Source organism: Crotalus tigris, unplaced genomic scaffold, assembly GCF_016545835.1.
Source record: "Crotalus tigris isolate CLP2741 ecotype Arizona unplaced genomic scaffold, ASM1654583v1 scf7180000018362.2422785, whole genome shotgun sequence".
NCBI lineage: Eukaryota > Metazoa > Chordata > Lepidosauria > Squamata > Viperidae > Crotalus > Crotalus tigris.
In genome coordinates this window covers 1011765-1036627 of record NW_024096964.1, presented here as the reverse complement: position 1 = coordinate 1036627, position 24863 = coordinate 1011765, and the positions used below count along the sequence as shown (strand labels likewise).

At 41.0% G+C, this 24863-nt stretch overlaps 2 protein-coding genes across 5 annotated transcripts in view; one reads left to right on the top strand and one right to left on the bottom strand.

Moving 5' to 3' along the window:
* Window positions 1-24863, bottom strand: part of RASGEF1B (RasGEF domain family member 1B) — a 286249-nt gene that overhangs the window by 160428 nt on the left and 100958 nt on the right. The gene's annotated exons all lie outside the window — the stretch shown is intronic.
* Window positions 1896-24863, top strand: LOC120311418 (myb-related protein B-like). Of its 4 annotated transcripts, XM_039350888.1 has the most exons (14): window positions 1896-2398; window positions 3597-3687; window positions 5264-5332; window positions 8184-8276; window positions 9164-9384; window positions 9487-9643; window positions 10294-10560; window positions 11283-11675; window positions 15002-15141; window positions 16097-16196; window positions 16874-16987; window positions 18904-19020; window positions 21558-21686; window positions 22867-24863. In XM_039350888.1, the coding sequence occupies exons 1-14, from the start codon at window positions 2379-2381 to the stop codon at window positions 22993-22995; spliced, it is 2040 nt and encodes a 679-aa protein (XP_039206822.1). In that variant the 5' UTR covers window positions 1896-2378; the 3' UTR covers window positions 22996-24863. The 4 variants fall into 4 exon arrangements, with proteins under 4 accessions (XP_039206822.1, XP_039206821.1, XP_039206820.1 ...); XM_039350887.1 differs by lacking the exon at window positions 1896-2398 and having other exon boundaries at window positions 2687-3687; window positions 10297-10560; XM_039350886.1 differs by lacking the exon at window positions 1896-2398 and having other exon boundaries at window positions 2687-3687.

Genomic DNA, 24863 nt, shown 5'->3' with positions numbered 1-24863 from the left:
AACTCGGGAGCCCATGGTACTCTCTGAGCCACTATTACAGGGAGGCATCTAGGGAGGGCAAGTGATACTACATGGATAAGATGCCATCATGTAAATGATATAAATCATGTTATTTACTCAAATGACATAATTTGTATTATTTGGGAAATGGGATGTCATAATTTCTTCTATCAGGTGATTGTGAACCCTGTGCCTGGTTTCACACAACACATTAAACTAATATGTGGTTTTGGGTTTTGGGTTAGCATATTGCAGAACCATACACACTGTGTTTGCAAAATATGACATGTTATTCATTGTGTTGCATTAAACCTCTCCCCCCTGAAAGACACCCATTTTTAAAAGCAACAGCTACAGAAAAATATAGTAAATGATAAAGCTCCCATCAACACCCCCCCCCCCAGCACAAGATGAGTGGAGGCAGCAGTTGGTAGTCTACCATTTTTTTAATAGGCTTAGGACAGTGTTTACCAATTATTTAGCATTAATAAGTGCTACATACTTGTTTTTGAAGACTAGCCATTGCTTTACTGAAATAACAGTTACAAGTATCTTTTTATGAATATTGCTTAATGAAATGTTCCAGAATACTCAAAAATTTACAGTTACCTTATACTCAGGTAACTGAAGGTTCAGGTAGTCAGTGGTGGGATTCAGCCAGTTTGCACCAGTTCGGCACAACCGGTAGCTAATGTTTTGTTGCCCAGGCCCAGAATGGACTTCAGGACGTGGCATCCACACAGAGAACGTAGTTCACATATTTTAATCCCATCACTGCAGATAGTCCTTTACCTACGACTACAATTGAGCCCAAAATTTATGTTGCTAAGTTGAAACATTTGTTAAGTGAGCTTTGCCCCATTTTGCGATTTTTCTTGCCACTGTTAGGTGAATCATTGCAGTTGTTAACGGTTGTTAAATGAATCTGGTTTCCCATTGACTTTGCCTGTCAGAAGGTCCCAAAAGATGATCACATAACCCAAGGAGACTGCAATGGTCATAAATATGAACCAGTTACCAAGCATATGGTTCTTCTTCTCCTTATCTGAATTTTGATCACATGACCATTGAGTTGCCACAATGGTCGTAAATGTGAAACATGGTCATCAGTCACTTTTTACAGTGCTATTAAACTTTGAACAATCATTGATGAAACTGTTGTAAGTCTAGGGCAGGGGTAGGCAACCCAAAACACTCAAAGAGCCACTTGGACCCGTTTCCCACCAAAAACAAAACACCGGGAGCCGCAAAATCCTTTTGATATCTAAAATGAAGATAACACTGCATATATCCTTTTTTACCTTTATTATAGGTGTGTGTGTGTTTGTGTGTGTGTATATGTGTGTGTATGTATGTATATATACACACACACATATATATATATACACATACATACACATACACATACAGGTAAAAAAAGGATATATGCAGTGTTACCTTCATTTTAGATGTCAAAAGGGTCTCTCTCTCTCTCTCTCTCTCTGTCTCTCTCCCTCCCTCTCTATCTGCCCTTGGTCTGCTTACCACTCCTCTTCCCCCACTCTCTTTCTTTCTCTCTCTCTCTCTCTCTCTCTCTCCCTCCCTCCCTCCCTCCCTCCCTCCCTCCCTCCCTCCCTCCCTCTCTCTCTCCTATCTGCTGCTCACCTGGCAAGCTTCAAGCTGTTGTCCAACAAGCTCAGAGTAAGCAACCTCTGTCTCTTTTATGACTCATGGACTTCAACTCCCAGAATTCCTGAGTCAGCCTAGCTGGGCTAGCTAGCTCTCTCCTGCGCTTCCTGCAGAGACGCAGCAAAGGGAGGAGCTCCGTCCAGAAAGCTTTTCAGCTCCTCTGAGAACACTGAGTGCAATCTTTTTTTTTTTTTTTACACACACACACACACACACACACACACCCACCTACCCCGCGAATTTTTGCCTTTTTTACTTGAAGGGATGCATGGTTGACTACTTTGCTACTACTTTTCAAGCATTGCAGGAATGTTTTGGTTCTTTCTTAAAGGAAAATACAAAAACTCCAACTTGCCCGCGCGCGCCACTTTCTCCCAGCCCGCTCTCCGCCCTCCTATTAACTCTGATCTTGGTCACGTGTCATCAGGAGCGTCATCACGCCGGAAAAGGTGGCTGGTTGAGGCGGCGTTGGCGCGAGATAGGAAAGTCTGCTTGGAGCTCCCGGGCGGGAGCTAGTGAGCGCGCCTGCAGTCGCGCCGGAGTGGCTAAGCGCGTTCTGCTTTGGGAAGGTTGAGCGGCATTTTCCGCAGCCCTGGCGGCGGCGGCGGTGGTGGCAAGCCCATCGGGTCCCGGTGGCTCTTTTCGCTAAAGCAAGTCATTTGATAACTTCTGGCTTGTTTTATGATTTTCCTGCAGAGCTGCAAAGCAGAATGTCTCGTCGGGCTCGCTGGTGAGTCGCAGGAAGCCCATGCATTTTGGGAGGGCTACGAAGACGGGGGGTCCTTCTCCCTCCCGCCTTTTTTGTAGCCAATTCCCACCTTCCTCTTCTCCCCCCCCCCCAACCCGAAAGCGCTTGCTCTGTTTCGTCCATTTATCCCCCCTCCCCTCCCGTCCGTGGGTCATGAAGAGAATGAACTTATGGAGCAAACGTGGCAGATGTTTCCATAGGTTTCCAATCTGCTGGGGAGGAGGGGGGGCGCTTCTGGGGAGAGGGGAGCTTAAAATGGCTCTCGTGAAATGCCTGGGCGGCAAGAGGAACCTTTTTTTCCCTCCAGGCTGCGGCTGGGGGGAGGGGAGGGAGAGAAAAATAGGTTGGGCCCTTTTTGTCTAGGAAACATTGCTCGGGGTTGAGAAGGGAAGTGCTCTCCAAACCTGGTTACTTCTCCTTCCAGCCCCAAAGAGTGACTCCTGAGTGAAAATGTTGCCTTAGCTCATGACCTTAATAAGGTCTGCCCTGGGGCAACTAGATTCAAGTTAACAGTTTTAGGGTTTTGATGAAATGGTGGAAAAAAAAGCAGTTGAAACCAAAATGATAGTAAGAACTCTGCCTGCAAGAGGTGCTGTAATGATGGAGTCAAGATTTTTTTAAAATCCCAAGGAGTTAAATGCTCTCACTAGGGATTTAGCATATTAGACTCTAATGTGAAGAGCTCAGTTTCAAGCTCTCAAATTAAACAAATATCTTAGCTACTGATCTCATGATAGGTATGAATTTGACTTATTTCCCAGGCTGTTGCAAGGACTCTGGGCAGGTCAATATTTTTACCCTGTTTCTGGTTATGAAAAGCAAGTTAAAATATAGGAAGCTGTAAGCTGTTCAGGCATGGACTTTGGCAAATTTCCAAAGAGAAAATTCCAAGCATGAAGAGAACTGACAGATTTACAAATGAGATCAGTGTTTCTAAAGCTTCATTGTGAAGATATTTTGAAATGTCAGGATGGCTATAGAATGTGTATGTATTTTATTTTCCCTTTGGCTTCCAGTGCAGTGTATGGGTTAGTCCAGTGTATAGGAATACCAATCTGTGTAAAGTGATTTGAAGAACAGGTGAAGATTTTGCTGGAATGTTGCTAAACTAGATAGAAATGAATTAGTATTTGTAGTAAATGCTTAATTATAACATTTCTCCTTTAAAACCTGTTTATAGTAGTGAAGAGCAAGAAGAACTGCTTTACCAGGATTCAGATATGACAGATCGAAGGGATAACAGATGTAAAGTCAAGTGGTCTCGTGAAGAAGTATGTATTATTCTTCACAAGAATAATACGTATATGAAGAAGTATTGTGTTATTCATAAAGAAAAACAGGGAGATTGGTCTTGGGCAGTGGTTCTCAACCTTTTTAATGCCGCGACCCCCCAACCAGTCGTAAGTCGAGGACTACTCAACCGGTCGTAAGTCGAGGACTACTCAACTGGTGCAGCACCGTTTGCAGAATGGGACTTTTTGGCGGGCTCAGCAGGGCAGAGACAGCCTGGACAATTCCTATTGGCTTTTGAAAGCCAATAGAATTAGACTCTATTCAAGAGAGTCTATTCTATTGGCTTTCAAAAGCCAATAGAATAAAAGGGAGTAGCACAGCTAAGGAAAAGGAGGGAAAAATGGCAGACTGTGTTGTTTGGCGACCCCCGTGAAATGGTCATTCGACCCCAAATGGGGTCCCGACCCACAGGTTGAGAACCACTGGTCTTGGGCCAAGCAGGTGTGAGCCTCTGTAGGAGGTGAAAGCATAAGAAAAGATCCACTGACAACTTTGGATATAAATATAGTAAATAAACAGAACTAGCCTGCTTTTGAATTAGTAAATGGAAAACAGGCTTAACATTCTCATAAACCAGTACATTGCTGAACTCAGACAGGTCTTGTTATTGACCAAATTATAAGTAAAAAAAGCAGGTGGTTCTCAACTTACAACTCTTTGTTTAGCAACCATCAAAAGTTACAATGGCATTGGAAAAAGTGACATATAACTGATCCTCACACTTAAAACTTTTGCAGAATCTCCAAGGTCACATGATTAAAATTCAGGCAATTGGCAGCTGGCAGGTATTTATGGTGGTTGCGGTGTCTGAGGTCACATGATCACCATTTGTGACTTAGCTGGCTTTGGACAAAGAAATTCAATAGGGAAGCCAGATTCACTTAACAATCATTATGATTTACTTAATAACTACAGTGATTCACTAACTGGCAAAAGTCATAAAATTTAGCATGCCTCAGTTAACAATCACCTTGCTTAGCAATAGAAATTCTGGTCCCAGTTTTGGTTGTAAATCAAGGATTATCTATAGTACCAAAGATGCATTTATTAGTTAGCTCTTTGGATAGTAAATGTTTGCCAGAGTTCTGTATTTCTTTCTGTTTGAAGCTTAAGTTTTTAATCTCCATTTTGGATATTTGTCTATGAAGTGAAACCCAGGGCAAAAGTTAAGTAGGCATTTAGTTCCTGATAAATTATATAGACCTATCCAGTTTTTCTGCTTCCTGTTATAAAATCCCTGCATTATATGAATCAAATTTCTGTAAGATTTATTGTATAATCTGGGGGTGGATAATCAAGTACTGGGATCTTGAAAGTTCTTGAAGGGGCATAGGGCAATTGAGGTTTTATATTTTTCCATACATCAGAGTTGGCCATTTAGACAAAGTATTTGCTTCTACGAGATCCTATGTGCTATTTCTGCTGCATTGTATACTTTGTGATAGCAGTGTAACTTGCTATACCCAAGGGTAGCAAATCACATAAAAATTCAAGATTCTGTTTCTTATTTTGTGTTAGGTTGTGACATATCCTTAACAGTCTTGCTCTTTTTAGGATGAGCTGTTGAATTCACTGGTGACACAGTTTGGACATGACTGGAAATTCCTAGCAAGCCATTTTCCTGTAAGTCAGTGGTTCTCAACCTTTCTAATGCCGTGACCCCATAATACAGTTGCCCATGTTGTGGTGACCCCCAGGGGCATGGGCGTGGTGGCCAGGTAGGCGTGGTGGCCAAGTGGGTGTGGCCGCCAGGTGGGCGTGGCCGCCAAGTGGCCACAACCATAATAGCTCTCAGAAAAACACATGTGGATATGTTTCTCAGGCGAAGGGATATGTTTCTCAGTTTCTCAGTGTGTAATAATTTCAGAGATATGCTACTTGTTATGAGAACATGTAAGCCAGTGACATTAATTACCATATCCATGCAATTTGTTTTATGGTCCATTTTATAATCCCTTGTGTTCAGCTGCCAGAAAACTCTTGTGGTTTTTTTTTTTTTCTTTCCTGTACAAGGGATCTTGGAGACTATCCCTCTGGGATAGTTGGAAGGCCTGGAAATGGGAGACACTGTCTTTTGTAGTGTTTCTTCTCTGTCCTAAGCAGGTGGAGAAAGGAGACGTTGGTTCTTGGGAGCTCTGCTATAGGATGTCTCCCCAATCTACATGCTGGCTGGGGAATTCTGGGAATTGAAATGCACACATTTAAAGTTGCAGAGACTGAAAAGTACAACTATACATGAAGGGATTGGGAGAGCTCATCTGCCAGCATGAAAGAGTCATCATGATGCCAATGTTACTCTATTATAGATCTTCATGAGGTGGAGACCTGACCCAGATCCTGAAGGCCCAGTTCTGGATGGGGAGAAATAGACTTAAACTGAATCCCAGCAAGGATGTGTTTGTGGTTTGGTTTGGTTTTGTACCACATTGTCTGGACTCTGGTAGAATTCCATCCTAACTAGGCCAGGGGTTTTTTTGTGGTCCCTAGGCAAGATTGCTCAGGTACTGCTGTTGCCTGTAAAATCTTTATTTTTTAAAGTGTCCCTTTTGACTTTTTTAGGTACAGGTAGTCCTCATTTAGTGAGTGCCTCATTTAGTGACCATTTGCAATTAAGATTGTGATAAAAAAGTAACTTTATGACCAATCATTGCATTTACAATTTTCACAAATATGCAAAGGAAAGCTGAAGTATGATCTTAAGTATAATCACCGTTTCACTTAGCAACTTAGTGTACACGGACTGGAAATATTCCCTGAGTTCCTTTTCTTTCTGATTTTTGATTATAGTCATCTTCCACAGCCTTATTCAAACATTGCCCTTCAGCCAGCATGAGGCAGGAAGTGTATGTTTAATATTTATCGAGTAAATGGGAGGGAAACAAAGCATGAGAATGTTTATTGTGGTGTTTATTGCTATGCAAAAGGGGGGATGGGTCGGGGGGAATATTTTTTTTTTCTTAAAGCAACACCACTGTCAAGCCCCACGGGGCTTGCCATTCACAGGGGGGGGTGACACACAACGGAGCCCGCAGCTGCCGACCGCCGTTCCAATGCTGGTCGCCACATCGGAGCAAGGAAGCGCCATCCCAGCCATCACGGGAGGGAGGGGGATGGGGCTCCCGAGCGCCGACGAGGTAGCGCCCTGAGAGATGACCGGGCCGGGCTCGGCTTTCCCACGGCGAGAGGGGCCGCCGGGAAGAACCAGTTCTGAGAGGAAGAAGCGGAGGACCGAGGCGGCAAGGATGGTGACCATGTCTCTTCAGTCCGCCGCTGCCTCCTCCTCCTCCTCGGAGACTCGGAAGTTCACGTGGGCGCTCAGCAAACCGGGCACAGCCGCTGAGTTGCAGCAAAGTTTTTTGCTGCTTTCAGACAGACCCGCCAGGCAGGCGGGCGGGGCGGGGGTCTGGCCAACAATCTACAAGTGGGACAGGGCTGGGATGAGCGACTCGGGGTGGCTGCTGCCCCCTCGTTCCAAGCAAACAAGGGAGGAAGGGGCGCAGGGGTGTCTGAACCCACCGGAGGTAAGAAAACCACCTGCTCCGCTCGAGGGTCCTCCCGGATTCACCGCCCGCCCTTCGCTGCCACTCACCACAAGAACGTAATCCCGCACCACTTCGGAGACAGCCCTCTACGCGGGTTTCCTTCCAGAAAGAGCCCCGCCAGGCGCGAGCAACCCATCCCCTCTCTTCCTTCCACTTTCCGCCCCGCTTCCCTCCGCAGCCCTCAGGGTTAGACCCAGCGCACCCCCTTCACCTCTGACCCTCCGCATCGGCCCTCGGCACTCTTCCTTCGCCCAACCCCAGCCCAACTTCGGCTGGCTCCGAGCGGAAACTGCACCTATCCCTTCTTCCCCCCCACTCCGCCCCGGCCAGGGCAGCCCGAGAAATGGACCGAGCCTGCTCCAATCGAGCCAAGGTTTTTCTTTCGCCCCTTCTTTTCCCTTTGCTTCTGTAAAACCAGATCTCTCTCTTTCTCCCCCTTCCCTCCCCCGCCCTTCTCTCCCCATTTCCCCTTTTAAAAAATAATAATTAAAGCAGGGCGAAGAATCAACGTGCTCAAAACTTACCGCTTTTGCTTGTTCTCTCTCTTGCTTTCTGCCACATGCTCTGAAACCGAAACTTCCTAACTTTATATTGGAAAAAGCTGCGCATGTGCAAAGAGGAGGGAATAAAGAGCACATCTAGGGAAAAGGGGAAAAAATGGCGGACAGTGCTGTTTGGCGACCCCCGTGAAATGGTCGTTCGACCCCAAATGGGGTCGCGACCCATAGGTTGAGAACCGCTGCTGTAAGTGGAGTTTTTCAGTTGAGTAGGTTTTCTTCTTGTTTTCCCTATCAACAGAAACAATAGGAAGCCAAATTTACAGAAATTTAACTGCTGGTTAAAGGCTAACGTATGTCTCTGTTCCTTTTGATTTTTATTTCTGTCTGTCTTACTGTTTCATTTAACATAAACATATTTAAATTTGCTCATAGAACCGCACTGAACAGCAATGTCAGTATCGTTGGCTAAGAGTGCTAAATCCTGTTCTTGTAAAAGGCCCCTGGACTAAACAAGAAGATCAGAAGGTAATTCATTGTTTAGTAGTTACTTCTGGAGCTGAGGAGTTGAAATGCTATCTTCTTTGTGATAGGGAACTTCAGTATGAACCCAACTGGTGGAATTGCTGGGCATTATTCGCAAGCAAGTAGTATAATAGAGAACCCAAAGATTTATTGCAGTTTGAACTATCTGGGCTCTCCAAGATTCCTTTTGTAGCCTCCATCATATCCCCAATATTGGGCAAAAGTTTTTTTTTTAGTTTTGATAATGAGTTATGCCTTGAAATCCCTTACGGGGCTTAAAATGCTGATTTTGCCCCTTCAAAATATTAAACCCTTATCCTCAAGTTGGATTGGTTTCTCCAGTTCTAAAGAGAGCCTAAAAACAAAAATGAGTGTCTTTAGGCCAGTGCTTCTCAATTATTTTCTGTCATGCCCCCCTAGGAAGAAGAAAACATTTCGCGCCCCCCGCGCGACTGTAAAAAAAAATTTTCTGTACAGAGGACCGATTTCCGGGTCTAAAAGTCACACGGGCGGGTTTGGCCAATCAGGATAGAGCATCATGTCTGTCCAATCAGGTCCTTTGCATGTGTCACATGCATTGGCGGTCATGTTGTCCTCCGCGTCGGGCTGCCGCTTGCGAGTGAGTCGGATGATCCGATCTAGAAATCCAATATGACAGTATTTGCCGAGGTCAAACAAGCCCCCCTTTACGGAGCCTCGCGCCCCCCCTGGGGGGCGCGCCCCACTATTTGAGAAGCTTTAGGCAAACATCGCCCAGAGTGGATCAGAAATGCATGGCCCTGCTTAACTGCATCTTTCCACATGGATCCTTGTATAATGGCTGAATGTCAAGGGTCAAAAGTGCATCCAGTAAACAAAACTAAATGTAGCCATTTTATTTTTGTGATGAGGTCATTGAATTGGTGAAAAAATATGGCACAAAGCAATGGACTCTCATAGCCAAGCATTTGAAAGGCCGTCTAGGAAAGCAATGTCGGGAACGTTGGCACAACCACCTGAACCCTGAAGTCAAGAAATCATCCTGGACAGAAGAGGAAGACCGCATAATTTGTGAGGCTCACAAGATACTTGGAAACCGCTGGGCTGAGATTGCCAAGCTGCTGCCTGGAAGGTATGTTTAAAAAGCAGCCTTCTTTCAGAATAGCAGTGCTTGCTGCTGCTGCTGCTGCTTCTCCTGGCTGATGGTGCATGCATTTATTGTTTATTTTTAAAGGACTGATAATGCTGTGAAAAACCATTGGAATTCAACAATCAAAAGGAAGGTGGACACAGGAGGCTTTCTTAATGAAGCAAAAGAATCCAAACCCCTTTATTTGCTGGTGGAGGTGGAAGGCAGGGATGGACAAAATACACCAGAAGGGGAAAATCAGGTAGTGCAAAACATTTATCTTTTAGCTGCCTATGGAACGTTTGAATAACAAACTGTTTTGAAGATTATGTATCATAGTGCTTGATGAAATATGGATGTGCAAAATGCAACATTTCTAGGGATAGAATTGTAAAGTACTGTTGGAATATTTTGTATTTTTGATGGTATGAATGGCCACGCTTGGAACATCACAAATCACTTTGTCTTCTTGAAGAATTATTCCAGAAAACTACAAGCTATGCTCAGAATTTCTAAATGATTACATTTTTGGGGGGAAAGCAGAATATTTCCAGGTAGAATGGAATATTTTATCTCCAGAATGCTGAGATTTGGATATAATCTTTCTTTTTGCAAGACTTAGTTCTGTAAAGGACTGGGGAGGGAGGTGAATTTGGATGCAAGAAAGAAAACTAAATTAAAATAATTGAAGTAACTGTTGCTTCAGAAATATGATAGGAAGCTGCTATCAGTTTTGACCATATTGGTGGTGACAGAGTTGAAATCCAACATCTGGATTTACAAAAATGTTTTCTGTATTTGATAAAAAGAAGGTAGGTCTTATTTGTGTTCTTCCTACCTCTGATTTTACAATCTACAACTTTGAACATGTTTTTGTTTATAGTGATACAAATCTTCACTCATCTTTCACAGCAGCATTTTTTGACCAACTGGCCCGTGCAGACTTTGGAAGTAAAGAAGGAAGAAGTTGCTGATGAAGAGCCAGCAGACCTGCAGATGTTGCCATCTGAGCCAGTGCTTGAAAACCTAGTGGAGCCCAGTGTCAATGGAGCATCAGAAATCATGGTGTCAGATGATCCTTTGGATGGGAGTTCTGCATGTACATGGGTGGTTGAAGGCAATTATTTGTGTACTGCTGCAGCCCCAGCTATTTCAGAAGCTCTGGACATGATTGAATCTGTAAGAAATGAATTAATTGAATATTTTGATAAACTACATCAGTGTTTTTCAAATTAAGGACTTTTAACTCCCTGAATTCCGCAGCTAGCAAAGGAATTACAAGTGTATAGATCTTAAGGTTGCCAAATTTGAAAACCAGTGAACTACATAAGCAAGGGTAGAAGGAGAATGCGGCAGGAAAGATTATTTGAAGGAAACAGTCCTTTTGGTGGAGGGGGGCTCAGTGGATGATACATATTGTAGTGAATCTAATTTCCATTTTGTATGGCTTAACCTTTGTGTAAATGTATCTTTGAATATCTTATACATATATCTTTGCTGATTTTGAGTTGATTTTAAATGTTTTGTGATTTATTGGTGATTTGCTGATTTATGTGTGACCACTGGTTATATCCATTTCCATAAGCTGAGTGTGATATAATGTTTAAGGTACTGGATTATGAGTGGGAAAATCCAGATTCTACATCTTTTACAGAGAAGCCGGCTGGGTGATTTGGCCCAGTTGCCTTTAATGTGCTCAAAATCTACCAACAGGTGCTAAAGCAGTGTGGGAAAGTGGTCTATAATCTTCCATAAGAGGTTTATGGATTGATTTTGGCTGCTGATAATAAAGCATCTCATAATCCAAAGCTATTAGCAGAACCTTTTACCTGTTCCTGTGTTCATTGTCTGCAGTCTTGTCTTAGACCTGGATCTTATTTTGAACATTCCTATTCTGGCAGGACCCAGATGGCTGGTGTGATCTCTCCCAGTTTGACCTACCTGATGATTTATCTGCAAGTAACAGCAACAGTCCGGAGAAGCAAGCCTCTATAAAACCCTACTGCTCTTCACAGAATGTTACAGAGTACCGTTTAGATGGCCACACCATTTCGGATCTCAGCAAAGGCAGCAAGGGTGAACTCATCCCGATTTCACCTTGCACAGACGTGAGCTTTGGCACACCCCCTGCTGTGCTCAAGAGGCAAAAAAAGAGGAAAATTAGTCTCTCACCAGTTTTAGAGGGTGGCACCAGTACAAATCTCTCCTTCCTTGATTCCTATAACAGCATGACACCCAAGAGCACACCAGTTAAAAGCACCCCCGTCAAAACTCTGCCATTCTCTCCATCCCAGGTAGGTTGGTGTGAACTGGCAATGAGATAGATAAAAAGAACAAGATAAAGGCTAGTTGTGCCAAGGTGCCCTCTTTTGTTTAATGACATAATGGTCAATTTTGACAATTGGTAGCATCGTGTTTCTATTTGGTGGAATGTGTGCTTAATGGGGGAATTCAGAGTAATGGAAAACAGTCATCAGTAACTACCATATATAATTTATATAGAGTTTTGGGCTGTTTCAGTCATCTTTTCCTGTCTGGTTTTTTTTTTTTAATTTGATGTAGTCTGCACCTTCCAGAATTGCTGGCTAAAATGGCTAATTGACAAGAAACTGGACAAGCTGATTGGGAATTTTGGATGTTGTAAATGTATCACAGGGCATCAGTTTAAAAAAAATTCAGCTTGATATGAGATGAAAATGATACACAAAACCATTCTGTTAGAAATTGGCATGCTTATATCCTGATAAAATCAGAAATAGATGGCAATTTTTTTGCAAGCCAAGGCAATTTTTCTACAGTATGGGTAGTCCTTGACTTAAAGCCACAGTTGGGACTGGAACTTCCATCATTGAGTAGTGTGGTCATTAAATGAATTGTGCTCAATTTTACAACATTTTTGCTGCAGTCATTAAGCTAGGAGTCCCCAACCCCCAGTTCATGGGCTGACACTGGTCCGCAGCATGCCAGAAACCAGTCTGCGCAAACAAGCAAAGCCCCATCCGTGAGATGCAGGCAGCACATGGAACCACACCCCCTCCAGTCTGCAGAAAAATCTCCATGGAACCGGTCCCTGGTGCCCCCAAATTTGGGTGCCACTGCGAGTTATATTTTTCAAGTACTCTTGTAACTTTGAATGGTCATTAAACCGTCATAAATCAAGGACTACCTGTAGTAATCTCTTACATCAGAGCCCGATTCTCACTTTAGGGCACCTGTTTTCTTCTGCATCATAATTTGTTTTGTTTACCTCTAAGAAGTGTTCCTCAACATCAGCAACTTTTAAGATGTGTGGACTTGCAGACCGCTTGTGGCTGCAAGGCTGATAAAATAGCTTCAGTGACAATTTGGGGTTTGATTTTTCAAATTCTTCCTTTTGAAATTCTGCTTACAAAAGGTTTTCTCTATATGTAAAATCCGTATAGACTTCTTAGAAGTCCTACCATTCCAGTGGGTTAGGCATTTATTCTCCAGCCTTGTTCTGTAATTTTGAGTTTTTTTGAATGCATGAGTCCAACACTAGCAACTTAGGTGTTTTTTGCTTGGCCTCAATAATAAATTTTAAGATAGAAAGTGCCCTGAGTATCTTGCTTACAGATGACGGAACATAGACAAATGCTATTGGATGTTTGTTGTTGTTGTAAACTCTTACCAGGTGCTTTCATACTGACATCCTGTGTCAGGTTTATTGCCAATATGGGAGCCTTCCTTTATATCGGTTTCTAAGATTTGAAAATGCATTCTTTGCAGACCTGATATCAATTAAAAATCAGAATTTGGTATTAAAAGCTATAGGAATTTAAATTTAGCTTTGGATTACACATATACTTTTACCTCCGTTCCCATGTCTAAAAGTAAGAGAAATGATTTGAAAATATATTTTCTTTCTTATTCATAAGTTGATTTGGTCCATTCTATTAAATCCAATACCGACTGACAGAGTTTCAAATAATATTTCCAGGAATTGTTAATGTGTTTCTATTGAACTGTAGCTTTTTAATCCAGGCCTGAGGCCAAGAAGAGGGAACAATTCCTTCCTAGAGGATTCTCCCTCTATTTTAAAAAGTTTGGCTTATTTGCAGTTTTTGAACCCAACTGGGAAACAAGACAACATTCCCTGAGACAGGCCAAAGGTTAAGTAACAGTTGTCCTCTATACCAATTGTTCCAGATTAGTATGGAGGGGAAACACATCAATGTATGGAAATAAGCCCCAAATCTAATTTCCTTTTGTGAGCTCTAGAGCAGGGCTTTTCAATCTTTTCACCCATAGTACCACTTTTAGGATATGGCAACATCTGAGTACCACCAGTCGCCTAGCAAGGTGTCGAAAACTTGATGACCCCCCCTCCAAAAAGGGAAAAAAGTGATAAAGTACAGGTAGTCCTCGACTTACAACAGTTTGCTTAGTGACTGATTGAAGTTACAATGGCACTGAAAAAAGTGCCCCCCAAGGCACAGCCGAGGAAGACGCCTGCCTGCCTGGTGGTGCTCTTCCTCCTGTCTGAGGTTTGCATTGTGAGCATTTCTGTTGAGGATGGGGGGTGGGGTGGGGTGGGAGGTGTTTGTTTTGTATTCTCCCATCTGCTGGGTGGTTGCAGCAGGTTTTGGTTACTTCACATGACCTTGGGACACTGTGACCGTCATAAATATGAATTAGATGCCAAGCATCTGAATGTAAATCTCTAAGACCCTGGAGATGCTGCAACATTCCAGCTGATAGGCACTTCTTGTGGGCTCAGCAGAAGCACCAGGATCAGCGCCGAGCTACAGCTGGAGCCTGGCGCTGATCCTGGCACTTCCGCTGAGTCCTGACAGCCCTGCAGCTCCAGCTATCTCTCGCTCAGGCTTATGTGGCGCTGCCACCGGTTCAGCTTATTCACCTCCCCCGCTACCACTTTTCTAGGATGTTTGCGTACCACCTGCCAGGTGCCAGTGTACCACAGGTGGTACCCGTACCACTGGTTGAAAAGCCCTGCTCTAGAGGCTGCTGTCTGGAAAGGTTTTTTATTATAAGGATCAATATTCCTATTTTTATAATATTTCTGTGAATAAACTACTCACCATCAGATGGCTTTATCACTTTAGCACAGAGACAAAGCAGATCTCACTGTGACCTGCTGTGTAAAGGCATCAGTAATTATAACATATAATGGAACCTAAAATGAAGATAAAGGACTTTTTTTTTCTTTTTCCCTTTCCTCTGCTTTTTGCGTACTTTCTATTGAAAGCGAGATGAATTTTAGGGTATTTTAGAAGTGACAGGCTGCATATGAGGAACAGAAAAGGTTTCTTTATAGTGAGTCAGATCACTGCTCTCTATAAATTTGTACCTATCTCCATGGTTTCAAAAAAGAGTTACTAGAGTGAGATGCTGAGGATTGAAATTATACATTGTGTGAAAGTATGGTAGAATTTATATCTTGCAGGTATGAGAATGAGCAGGATGTTGCAGATCAGACCTGCTGCTCAGTCCTGAAGTTCTTGTAAGATGAGGAATTATATTAATATTTTCATTTTCCCCTCGATCCTGTTACCTTGTCTCAGCAACATCCACCAAATTACTTTGAGAGATCCCTTCTATCTTTATGAAAAACAAAATATTAATTTCTTTTACCATGTAGTTCCTGAATTTATGGACAAAACAAGACACTTTTGATTTGGAGAACCCCTCCTTAACTTCCACACCCGTTTGCAGCCAGAAGGTGATTGTGACAACCCCACTGCACAGGGACAAGACCCCACTACTGCAGAAGACCTCTGTGTAAGTCTTCTTTCTATCTTTCTCCTCCAAAGTTGCACCTTGTGATAGGAGATTTAGGCAAAGCATACAGGAGATAAGAGTGAAACAAGAGGAACTTTTGTATGCTTTAAAATGAAATGCACATTGGAAATATCTTACTACAAATGATTTAAGAGTTGCCTTGCTGTGAGATGGGCAGTAAATAAGTTTAATAAGTAAATACATAAATTGTCAGCATTTGTTTTCTTTACAAAGATCCTTTAGATATAAATGCATTGGGTGACGTGGACTAATAGAGGATGCTGTGTTAGGGTCGGCAGTCCTGCCTGCCTCCTCATAAGTTAAATCAACTCAGGCTAAGGTCCCAAACAGTTAATAGTACCGTATATGCCGGCGTATTAGGCGACCCAGCATATAAGACGATCCCCGAGTTCGACGCCGGGTCGCAAGACGATCGACGCCGAGTCGCATATAAGACGACTTTCTAGGCATGCGACTCGGCGTCGATCATCTTATACGCCGGAAATGACGTCATTTCCAGCATATAAGATGACTTTCTAGGCATGCGACTCGGTGTCGATCATCTTATACGCCGGAAATAACGTCATTTCCGGCGTATAAGATGATCGACACCGAGTCACATGCCTAGAAAGTCATCTTATACGCCGGAAATAAACGTAGTTTATAACGTTATTTCCGGCGGATAAGATGACGTTCTAGGCATGCGACTCGGTGTCGATCATCTTATATGCCGGAAATGACGTCATACGCCAGAAATAATAAATAAATAAATAAACGTTATGACTCGGCGTATAAGACGACCCCCGAGTTCGGAGGCTGTTTCATCGCTCTCAAAAGTCGTCTTATACGCCAGAATATACGGTACTTTCACTGACTGTTTCTTTTGTCATTTACCTGAATCCAGTCTTGGATTTAAAAATGATAGTGCTTTACTCTTCTGCATTTATGTTTTCAGATTTGTAACTCCTGATCAGAAATATACGGCAGACAATACACCTCATACGCCAACTCCTTTTAAGAATGCGCTAGAGAAATATGGCCCAATAAGGCCTTTGGTATGTATTAAGCCAATTCATGGATTCATATCCCCCCTGGAGTAATAGTCCCCTAATATACTTCAAGAAATGGAGCTAAAAATGGTTTCTTGTGTAAGGCTAATAAGGAACGGATTCCAGTTGTGAATTAAATTTGGTTCCTCTCCATGTTTATGTTCTCTCAAGGCTGGTTTCAATAATTTTCCTACTTATTATAGTAGGACTAATGATCATTGTGATCATTTCCAAAATTCCACATATCTCCCCATCTGGTGGGCTCTCAGAATAAGGTATTAACGTGAACTTATTATTTGCAAAAAGTTTTTGAAATTAGGCCAATGATCAAAAAAGTTGATTGCTTTGGTTTTAAGATGTAATAATAATTATTATAGGTAGGAGATTTTAATATAAATCCCTTTAATTTCTCTTTATAATTCTGCCCATCCCACCTAATAAGCTCTTGTGCTTTCTTCTATCTCCCTCTTTTTTGGGAAATCAGTTTTTTTCCTCCTCCAAATATGCCCCTTTAGGAATAAATAAGATAAAATTTATGCATATCTGTGAGCAAAGTTACTATTTTAGAAATGGGTAGAACTGCTCCTTCGGGGTAAAGAACAAAATGCCAAATGTTGAGTCGTGATTCTGCTATTAATCACATCTTGTTGGCTCCCCACCCAACTTTATATCACAAACTGCAGCCCCAAACACCTAATCTTGAAGAGGATTTGAAAGAAGTACTCTGGAGTGAGGCTGGAATGGAACTGATCATAGAAGATGATGTGAAGCCAGAGAAACAGAGGAGAAAACAGGGTGTAAGCATCTGATTAAGCATGTCTGCTAAACGTTATACTTCCTTTTAATTGTCCTTGTAACTTTTAAAGTTTACAGAGCCAGATCTGCTCCATACCGGTTGGATGCCACAATGAACTTTCCCAGATAATGCTACTTTTAAAAATACAAGTGCAAACCCACACCACTTTACTTGCACCATGGGGTGTTTGATTTAAAATTCATGGTATAGCATTAATTTTCCACTTCTCTATCTTCAATGAGACCTTTGCATGACAGAACTCTTGTTGCAGAAGTTAGCCAGGTTGAAGACCAGGCTTATGGAATCTTTATTCCTGATGATGCCCTTTGTGGATCATCTGTCGGGGACTTTTTTTCTCTCCAACTTCTTTCCTGCGCAGCAAGAAGGAGGCTGGAGACAGGGAAAAAATGGTTTGAAGAATAATTTCCAGGGAGGAAAGAACAAACTGTTTTGGATTGATGTGGTCTGACTTTTGCATTTAATAGGGTTTTGAAATTAGCTTGAGGGCAGCAGGTTACCTGTCCAAGTTTGGGGAAGAGGAACAATTATAACTCAAGCAATTGGGATCTGCTGACAGATTAGTGCAGATGTCTTCAAACTCAGCCCTTTTATGCCATGGACTTCAACTCCCAGAATTTCTCAGCCAGTGTGCCTGGCTGAGGAATTCTGGGAGTTGAAGTCCATGAGACATAAAAGGGCCGAGTTTGAAGACCCCTGGGTTAGTACATAATTCATTATGCACAATATACAATGAAATAGCAAAAAGCTTCCTTTTTACTCCATCTAAGACTATAAAATCCATGTCTGTAGCAGACTAGATATAGAATGGTGTGTGTTTGCCTAAGTTATTTTATTGTGCGGTTCTTCTAGTATTGTGGATTATAAGTTTTGCTTATTGAGTTTCTGTTTGGATCGGTATAGCCTCTTAAATGACTCTTTTTGACTTTGGGTTAGTCAGTCTTAGTCTTTAGGTAAAACTCTTGAATTTAAACTCTTAAATAGTTGAAATTTATCTTTCCAGAACTATTCCAGAATGCATGTTCTGTGAGCAAATTAGTTGTGCTAGCTCTCTCGTAGCTGCATTTCACATGTGAAAATGAGTTGTACTTGGCAAATTACTTTAAGGCAGTGTTTCTCAACCTTGACAATTTTAAGGCATGTGGACTTCAACTCCCAGAATTCCACAGCCAGCATTGCTGGCTGTGGAATTCTGGGAGTTGAAGTCCACATGCCTTAAAATTGTCAAGGTTGAGAAACACTGCTTTAAGGCATCACAGGATTCTTAGTTACCTGAAGATCAGCCAAAGGGGAAAAGAAAACTATGTTATAAAATATATCAATCTATTATGCCCCAAGTATTTTTGAACTAGGTTATATCTTTTTTTTAATCTGTGTTATAAAAACTGATATAGGAGTGCAATTTGTAAATCTGGTAGCCCTTGAGATGTCACCGAGTATGTGACTTGTTTGGAATTTGCAAAAGGTATGCATTATGATTGGCTATTTTAGAATTTCAGGAATTCTAAATTGTAGCAATTAGTCCTCAGTTTACGTCCGTTGAACAAGTCTTGTTATGTTTTGTCCATTTGTAATTTATGCTGGAGCTGGCAGGCTTTACATTAATCTTCGTGGTTTGCTTGACTTATTATTGTACTTCTTCGGCATGCTGTTATTTCTCAGAAAATCTTATTAGCGTTGGGTTTGTTTTGCCTCCCACGGGCATTGAAAGGATCTTAGTGATAATGTGCAAATAAATTAATTCTCCAAAACTTAATTCATGTCCAAATTGTTTAGGTTTCTGCAATAATTCGCTACAAGTGAGATTTAGAATCTGACATAACTTGGTGCCTGACTTTTTCCTTTTGTTTTATTTTTCCTTGTTAAAGCCTAAATATCATGATTCCGTTCCTTTTTCAGTTGCACAGGAGTCCAATTAAGAAGGTCAGGAAATCCCTTGCTTTGGACGTTATTGATGAAGACTTGAAGCTGACTGTTTCCTCTGTGGCCAATCCTATTTGCTTCAAAAGAACTCAGGTGAGCTGTGATCCCCTGGAGAGTAAGTTGGTAGCTGGTAACAATTTTAAAATATCTCTGCTTACTTGCTTGCTACAATATTCTTTCATTGCAATAGGAAAGTTGGTCTCTCCCCAGTCTTTGTTCCTCCAGAAGGCAATTTCATACGTTCTTACACAACTGATCTCTGTTGTACATGTATAGGTGTAATCATATGCACACATTTTAAACCCTTCCTGTTTCCCGAGACAGAGATTTAGCTTTAGGAACTCTTAATGTTTTCCATTCTGGTTTTTTGCAAATAGTGGCAAAAGACCTCTATTTTACATAAAACCTGGCAACATTTCATGAAGAAGAGCTACCCCCTTTTTTTAAAAGTTGCCCTTTTTTTAGGTACTTTGAGAATTGATAAGTTTTTGATTCTTGTAGCAGTTGCTTGTACTTTACCAGTGCATTGTGTTTCCCTGCAATTTTCAGTGCCAGAAATGGTATTGAAACATTTCCTTCTGATAACAATTTCTGTAAGAGCACTTAAGCATATTAGTGAGAACTGTTAGGTATTATCTGTCTGTGCTAATGAATTACCTTGAAACTGTATTTTTTTAAACAAACAATAAAATACAACAAACTCCCATATGATTTTTTTTTAAAAAATAATTACTGTTTATTTGTGCACCATTAATTCTGATGTAATAATTGATACTTGACTTGTTAATGTGCTTTTCTATAATGCTATAAATTAGAAGGCAGCAGCTTATTATCATCCATCTTGCAAAATAGTTGGCCTCATAGAGTTTCAGGAAAGCTGTGTTGGGCCCATGCTGCTTTTAGCAACTACATCTCTCAGCCTGCAGATAAGTGGCTCAATTTTATTGCAGACAAAAATATAAGAAACACATTCTGGGTAGGAAAAAAATGAGGTGGGAGATTGCAGATTCAAGAGTAGAATAGGCAAATGTTAATGGTATTGAAGAAAAATGATTGTGGAACTTCATTAAAATAGCAAAATGTCCAAATTTTGATCAAAAATTTCCTTGGAACACAAGCATTCAATTCATTATTTTTAATAAGGCAGCAGCTTCCCTTTTGGAGAGAAGGTTGTGTAGAAAGTGATACGGTACTTATAGAAGAACCTGGGGGAAGTAGAAATATTTAGGTTTTCTCAGGCATGGGCATGGGCATTGGCATCTCACAAGGTTCAGCTGTGATGAGACTTGTGTGCTCTGTGTAATCTTCTTTATGCTGCTTGATTTCCCAATAGCTTTTGGTGCCATCAACCACAGCATACTTTTGGATTGCCTGCAAGGATTGGGTGTTCAAGGCACAATGTTGTAGTGCTTTCATTTCTTCTTAAATAGGCCATTTAAGAAGCTGTGGGGGAGAAGAGGCCAAACCCTTAGATATTCCAGTATATTGGTAGACCAGAGGTTAGCTTTCTTTCCCATTTCATTTAAAATCTATATTAAGCTGCTAGGTGTGGTAATCTGCCAGCACAGGTGAATTATCTCCACTCTGGATCGAATGGGAGATGGGATCTTGACTTGGTCCTTGGGGCTGTTGGATGGGGAAAAAACTGTTCAATTAAAGCAGTATACAAGTTAAACAAATGCATTATTGTGCCCTTTTCAGCAACATATTAATACATTTGATTACACTAGTTTTTAAAGCTGGAGATACAAGTGCATACTACAGTTACTCAGCCCGGGCTGTCTTATGAATTGCTAAACTAGGAAGACATAGCCTGCTACTTTTATGATTCCCAGGCAACCAATGTGGTGAAGTTTTCTAGGGAGAGTGATTATTTATTCTGAATTATGGTAATAAGTAGTGTTTATGTTATTATGTTCATTAGTACTGTTGCATAGCTTTGGTGATAATTGATCTCCATAGTTAACAAACTGACATAAAGCACAAATGTGATCTTTTGCATTACTTAGCAATAATTGTTATGAAATTTCTTATTCTTGTAGATAAGGTAGTCCTTGACCTATGACTACAATTGAGCCCAACTTTTCTGTTGCTAAGCAAGACAGTTGTTAAGTGAGGTTTGGCCAATTTTATGACCTTTCTTGCCACAGTTGCTAACTGAATCACTGCACTTTAGTTAGTAATACAGTTGTTAAGTGAATCTGGCTTCCCCATTGACTTAGCTTGTCAGAAGGTTGCAGAACTTGATCACATGACCCTGGGAGACTGCAGCCATCATAAATACATGCCAGTTGCCAGGTGTCCAAATTTTGATCACGTGACCAATTGGATGCTGCAATGGTCATCAGTATGAAAAATGATCGTAAGTCCCTTTTTCTAGTACCATTCAAATTTTGAATGGTCACTCAATGAATGGTTGTAAGTCAAGCACTATCTGTATGCTGATGAATTATTGCTTTGAACACAGTAAAGTATTACAAATAAAACATTTTTCCTGTTTACATTAAATGCACGCTTTCTGCTTGCTTTATAATGTATTAATAGGAATGGCTTGGAAAGAAATCAGTAAGTATGTTTCATGGCAACTTGCTTTTCTCATTGGTTGACTGATATTTGAATTTTCTTTGCAGTCCCTAAACTTTTCCTTGTCAAGCAGCAAGAATGACAACAGTTTACTCAACAGAGGATTTGTGCACATAAAGGCTGACAAGGTTCCATCTTCCAGAAGAAACCAAAGTAAATTCAGGGTACCAACTTTGGTAAGTATAGGTAGTCATGGACATTGCTAGATGCCACAATCTTAGGGATTTGAAAAATGGGATGCTAAAATCTGTACTATGCTCCTAGCAACTTATACGATTATAAGATCCATCTCTAAATTTATGAATCAAGAGTAAAGTCACCTTTCAGTCAGGTTTAGCTTGTCTCCTGAGGCCTTGAAGTTTTCTATACCACAATGTGGAAGCAGTTTGTCATTGTGTCAACCAACTTTTGCACTTGGAAACTGATTATAAAGTTTGGTTAGCCATTATTTTTTAAGTAATTTATTTTACTATACAATATAATGGTTGCCACTGGGCAAAAATTCCACGGCAAAAATTCTGTCTTCCTGTTTAATAATTTCATGTCTGTCAATTACAAATGCATTGCTTTGTTTTTATTCTACACCACTGTGTATTCCATAAGCTTCATTCTCCTGCCATTTTGATGTGTGTGGTCTGGTTTGAAATCTGTTGTGTGATAACCTATTAAAAATGGAAATATTCCAAAGGTTCTTCAGTCAGTTTCTGTAGGAAAAAATAACCATTTTATTTCTTTAAGCAGGCAGTTACATTCTCAATGTATTTTTTAAATTTATTTGCTATTATCTGCTAGAGAAATAAGGATATGTTGAAATAACATCATTTTGGGACATTTACAAATTCTATGTAGCTGTGATCAACTTAATTTTGCAGTCTGTTGATAATCCATAATTGGTTGGAATCTCATACCACATTAAATTAAGTCTTTTGCAAATCTGTATTCATTTAGATCAGTGGTTCTCAACCTGTGGGTCGGGACCCCATTTGGGGTCGAACGACCATTTCACGGGGGTCGCCAAACAATGCAGTCCGCCATTTTTTCCCCCTTTTCCTTAGCTGTGCTACTCCCTTTTATTCTATTGGCTTTTGAAAGCCAATAGAATAGACTCTCTTGAATAGAGTCTAATTCTATTGGCTTTCAAAAGCCAATAGGAATTGTCCAGGCTGTTTCTGCCCTGCTGAGCCCGCCAAAAGTCCCATTCTGCAAATGGTGCTGCACCAGTTGAGTAGTCCTCGACTTACGACCGGTTGAGTAGTCTCAACTTACGACCGGTTGGGGGTCGCGGCATTAAAAAGGTTGAGAACCACTGATTTAGATGCATGTACAATGGATGTCTTTGTATTCTCTGTTTTGTAGATGTCCAATGCTTGGAGAACTGTGGCTTGTGGTGGTTCCAAAGATCAGCTAATCATGCAAGACAAAGCTCGCCAAGTCCTGGGTGTTTTGAAACATAATCACACATCTCGAACATTGATCCTATCTTGAAGAACCCTAATAATATGTAGTTCTGCTTTTATATATATATATGGAAGTGGGGGAAGAGAGGAAGAGAAAATAATTGACTTACTTTTTCAGTGCAACTTCTCTTTTGTGACCTCTGAGATTTGAATTGTATTAAGTTTCTGATTCTAAGTGGGTTGTAGAAAATTTGGGCCTAGCAGAATGCCAAGAATGTGGCAGCCTTAAGAAATATCCCTGTGTACCTCCTAGGTAATTTGCGTAAGTGGAAACAACTACTGTTTTGTCTTTGCCTTCAACTGACCTACAAGAGGGACCTATGAGCTGAATGAATTGACACTGATGAGACAGCCCTGGATGTCTGGATCTAGTTAGTTTCCACCAACTCTGTTCAGCTTTGCAGAGTTGGGCAGACTGAGCCAGAAGATGATTTGATATGCTATGAAAAATTGAAACCACTTCCTCAGAGCATTGCTGGCTAAAAACTAATAAAATCACTGCCTTTACCTTTTTGTCAGCATCTGTTGCTCCTTACTAAGATCCAGAATGACTTAAAAAGCCACAACATACAAACCTATTTTGTGTAATATTTCCACCAGAAGGTGCTGATGTCAACATTATTGCTCTAGCTCAGCCGAAAATAAATGCATCTAAGGAACAAGCCAGCTATCTGAAAGGAACAGTCTACGTATTGGGTGCACATTCTTTTAGGAGACTTTGGGAATACTTATATATAAAGGTGAAGGCATTGGACATATTGCACAAGAAAAGCCACAGCCAGTGTAAATTTACTTCTGACAATGTCTGAAAGCCATATAAACTGTTTTGCTGCAGAAGAAGACATTGGTATATTCTTGCAAATGAAATGGGTCTCATTGATGTGAACAGTAAAGCAGGCACAGCAGTGGCTGGGATAAGCTGTGCCTTGTTTGGAGTTTGTGCTATTCATTTGAAGTGTATCATGGTGATTGGAGAGATCCTGCCAAATCATATTTGTAAACTGAATCAGCTTCCGGGTGCCTGAATCTAATTGCAAACCTGTATTATTAGGGCAAAGGGTCATGTTGCTGTTTTGCAGGTTGATGTCCATGGTGCAGTAGAAAGGGAAACAGGCTATACATCCACATGCTCTTCTCTATTATCAGTGGCAGATACTTAAGCTTGCCTCTGCAAAATGTTTAATATGAACCTCAGTATGAAAGCCTTTCTCAGAACTACTTGAACATTTTAAATATGCATTTGCATTTAAATGTCAGTCACCCTATACGTGTCTTTGATATCTGTAAATCAATATCTTAATTGGGACCTTTGAAGTCTGAATTTCCAAGACTTTTTGTAAGGCAAGAAAGGAAAAATAGGGAGAGAAATCTGAAGAACGTTAGCATGACGTTACACCAAGAATATGGGAGAGTCTTTAAACCGATATTGATTGTATCAAATACAGATATTCCAGGAAAGAATCAATTAAGTTCTCATTTTTGAAAATAGGAATTTCATTAGTTAAAATGAAAAACCTTTCCCATTTCTGTGAGATGCAGAAACTTTAGTCAATAGAAATAAGAAAAGCCACAAGGCATCTCTTACGAGTAGCAAAGCCTGGTGATCATCTTAAATAGTGAAATTATATCAATCATGCCTAAGAAGTTCTTGAAAATTCAAACTTGCAATTGTAAGTCTTCAAGTTAAGCTAATAATCTGTTTTGGATTTCCCTCAAAACTAGCAGTATCATTGATTTCTTTCATTATTTATGCAATCTAATCCACACTGCCATGATTGCTGTTGAGCAAGTCTTTATCTCTGTACATAACCTACCTCACAGGGCTGTTGTGAGGCAAGCTGTATAGCTCTGAAGGAATGGAAAAGATACAAATAAAACAAGACTAACCTTTGGAAA

What these genes read in the sequence shown, in the direction of transcription:
- LOC120311418 (XM_039350886.1), top strand. Translation starts at nt 3,556, where the DNA reads ATGCTTAATTATAACATTTCTCCTTTAAAACCTGTTTATAGTAGTGAA. An exon ending in TCAAGTGGTCTCGTGAAGAA is followed by an intron (nt 3,688 to 5,263) that starts GTATGTATTATT and finishes TGCTCTTTTTAG; the next exon opens with GATGAGCTGTTGAATTCACT. An exon ending in TCCTAGCAAGCCATTTTCCT is followed by an intron (nt 5,333 to 8,183) that starts GTAAGTCAGTGG and finishes ATTTGCTCATAG; the next exon opens with AACCGCACTGAACAGCAATG.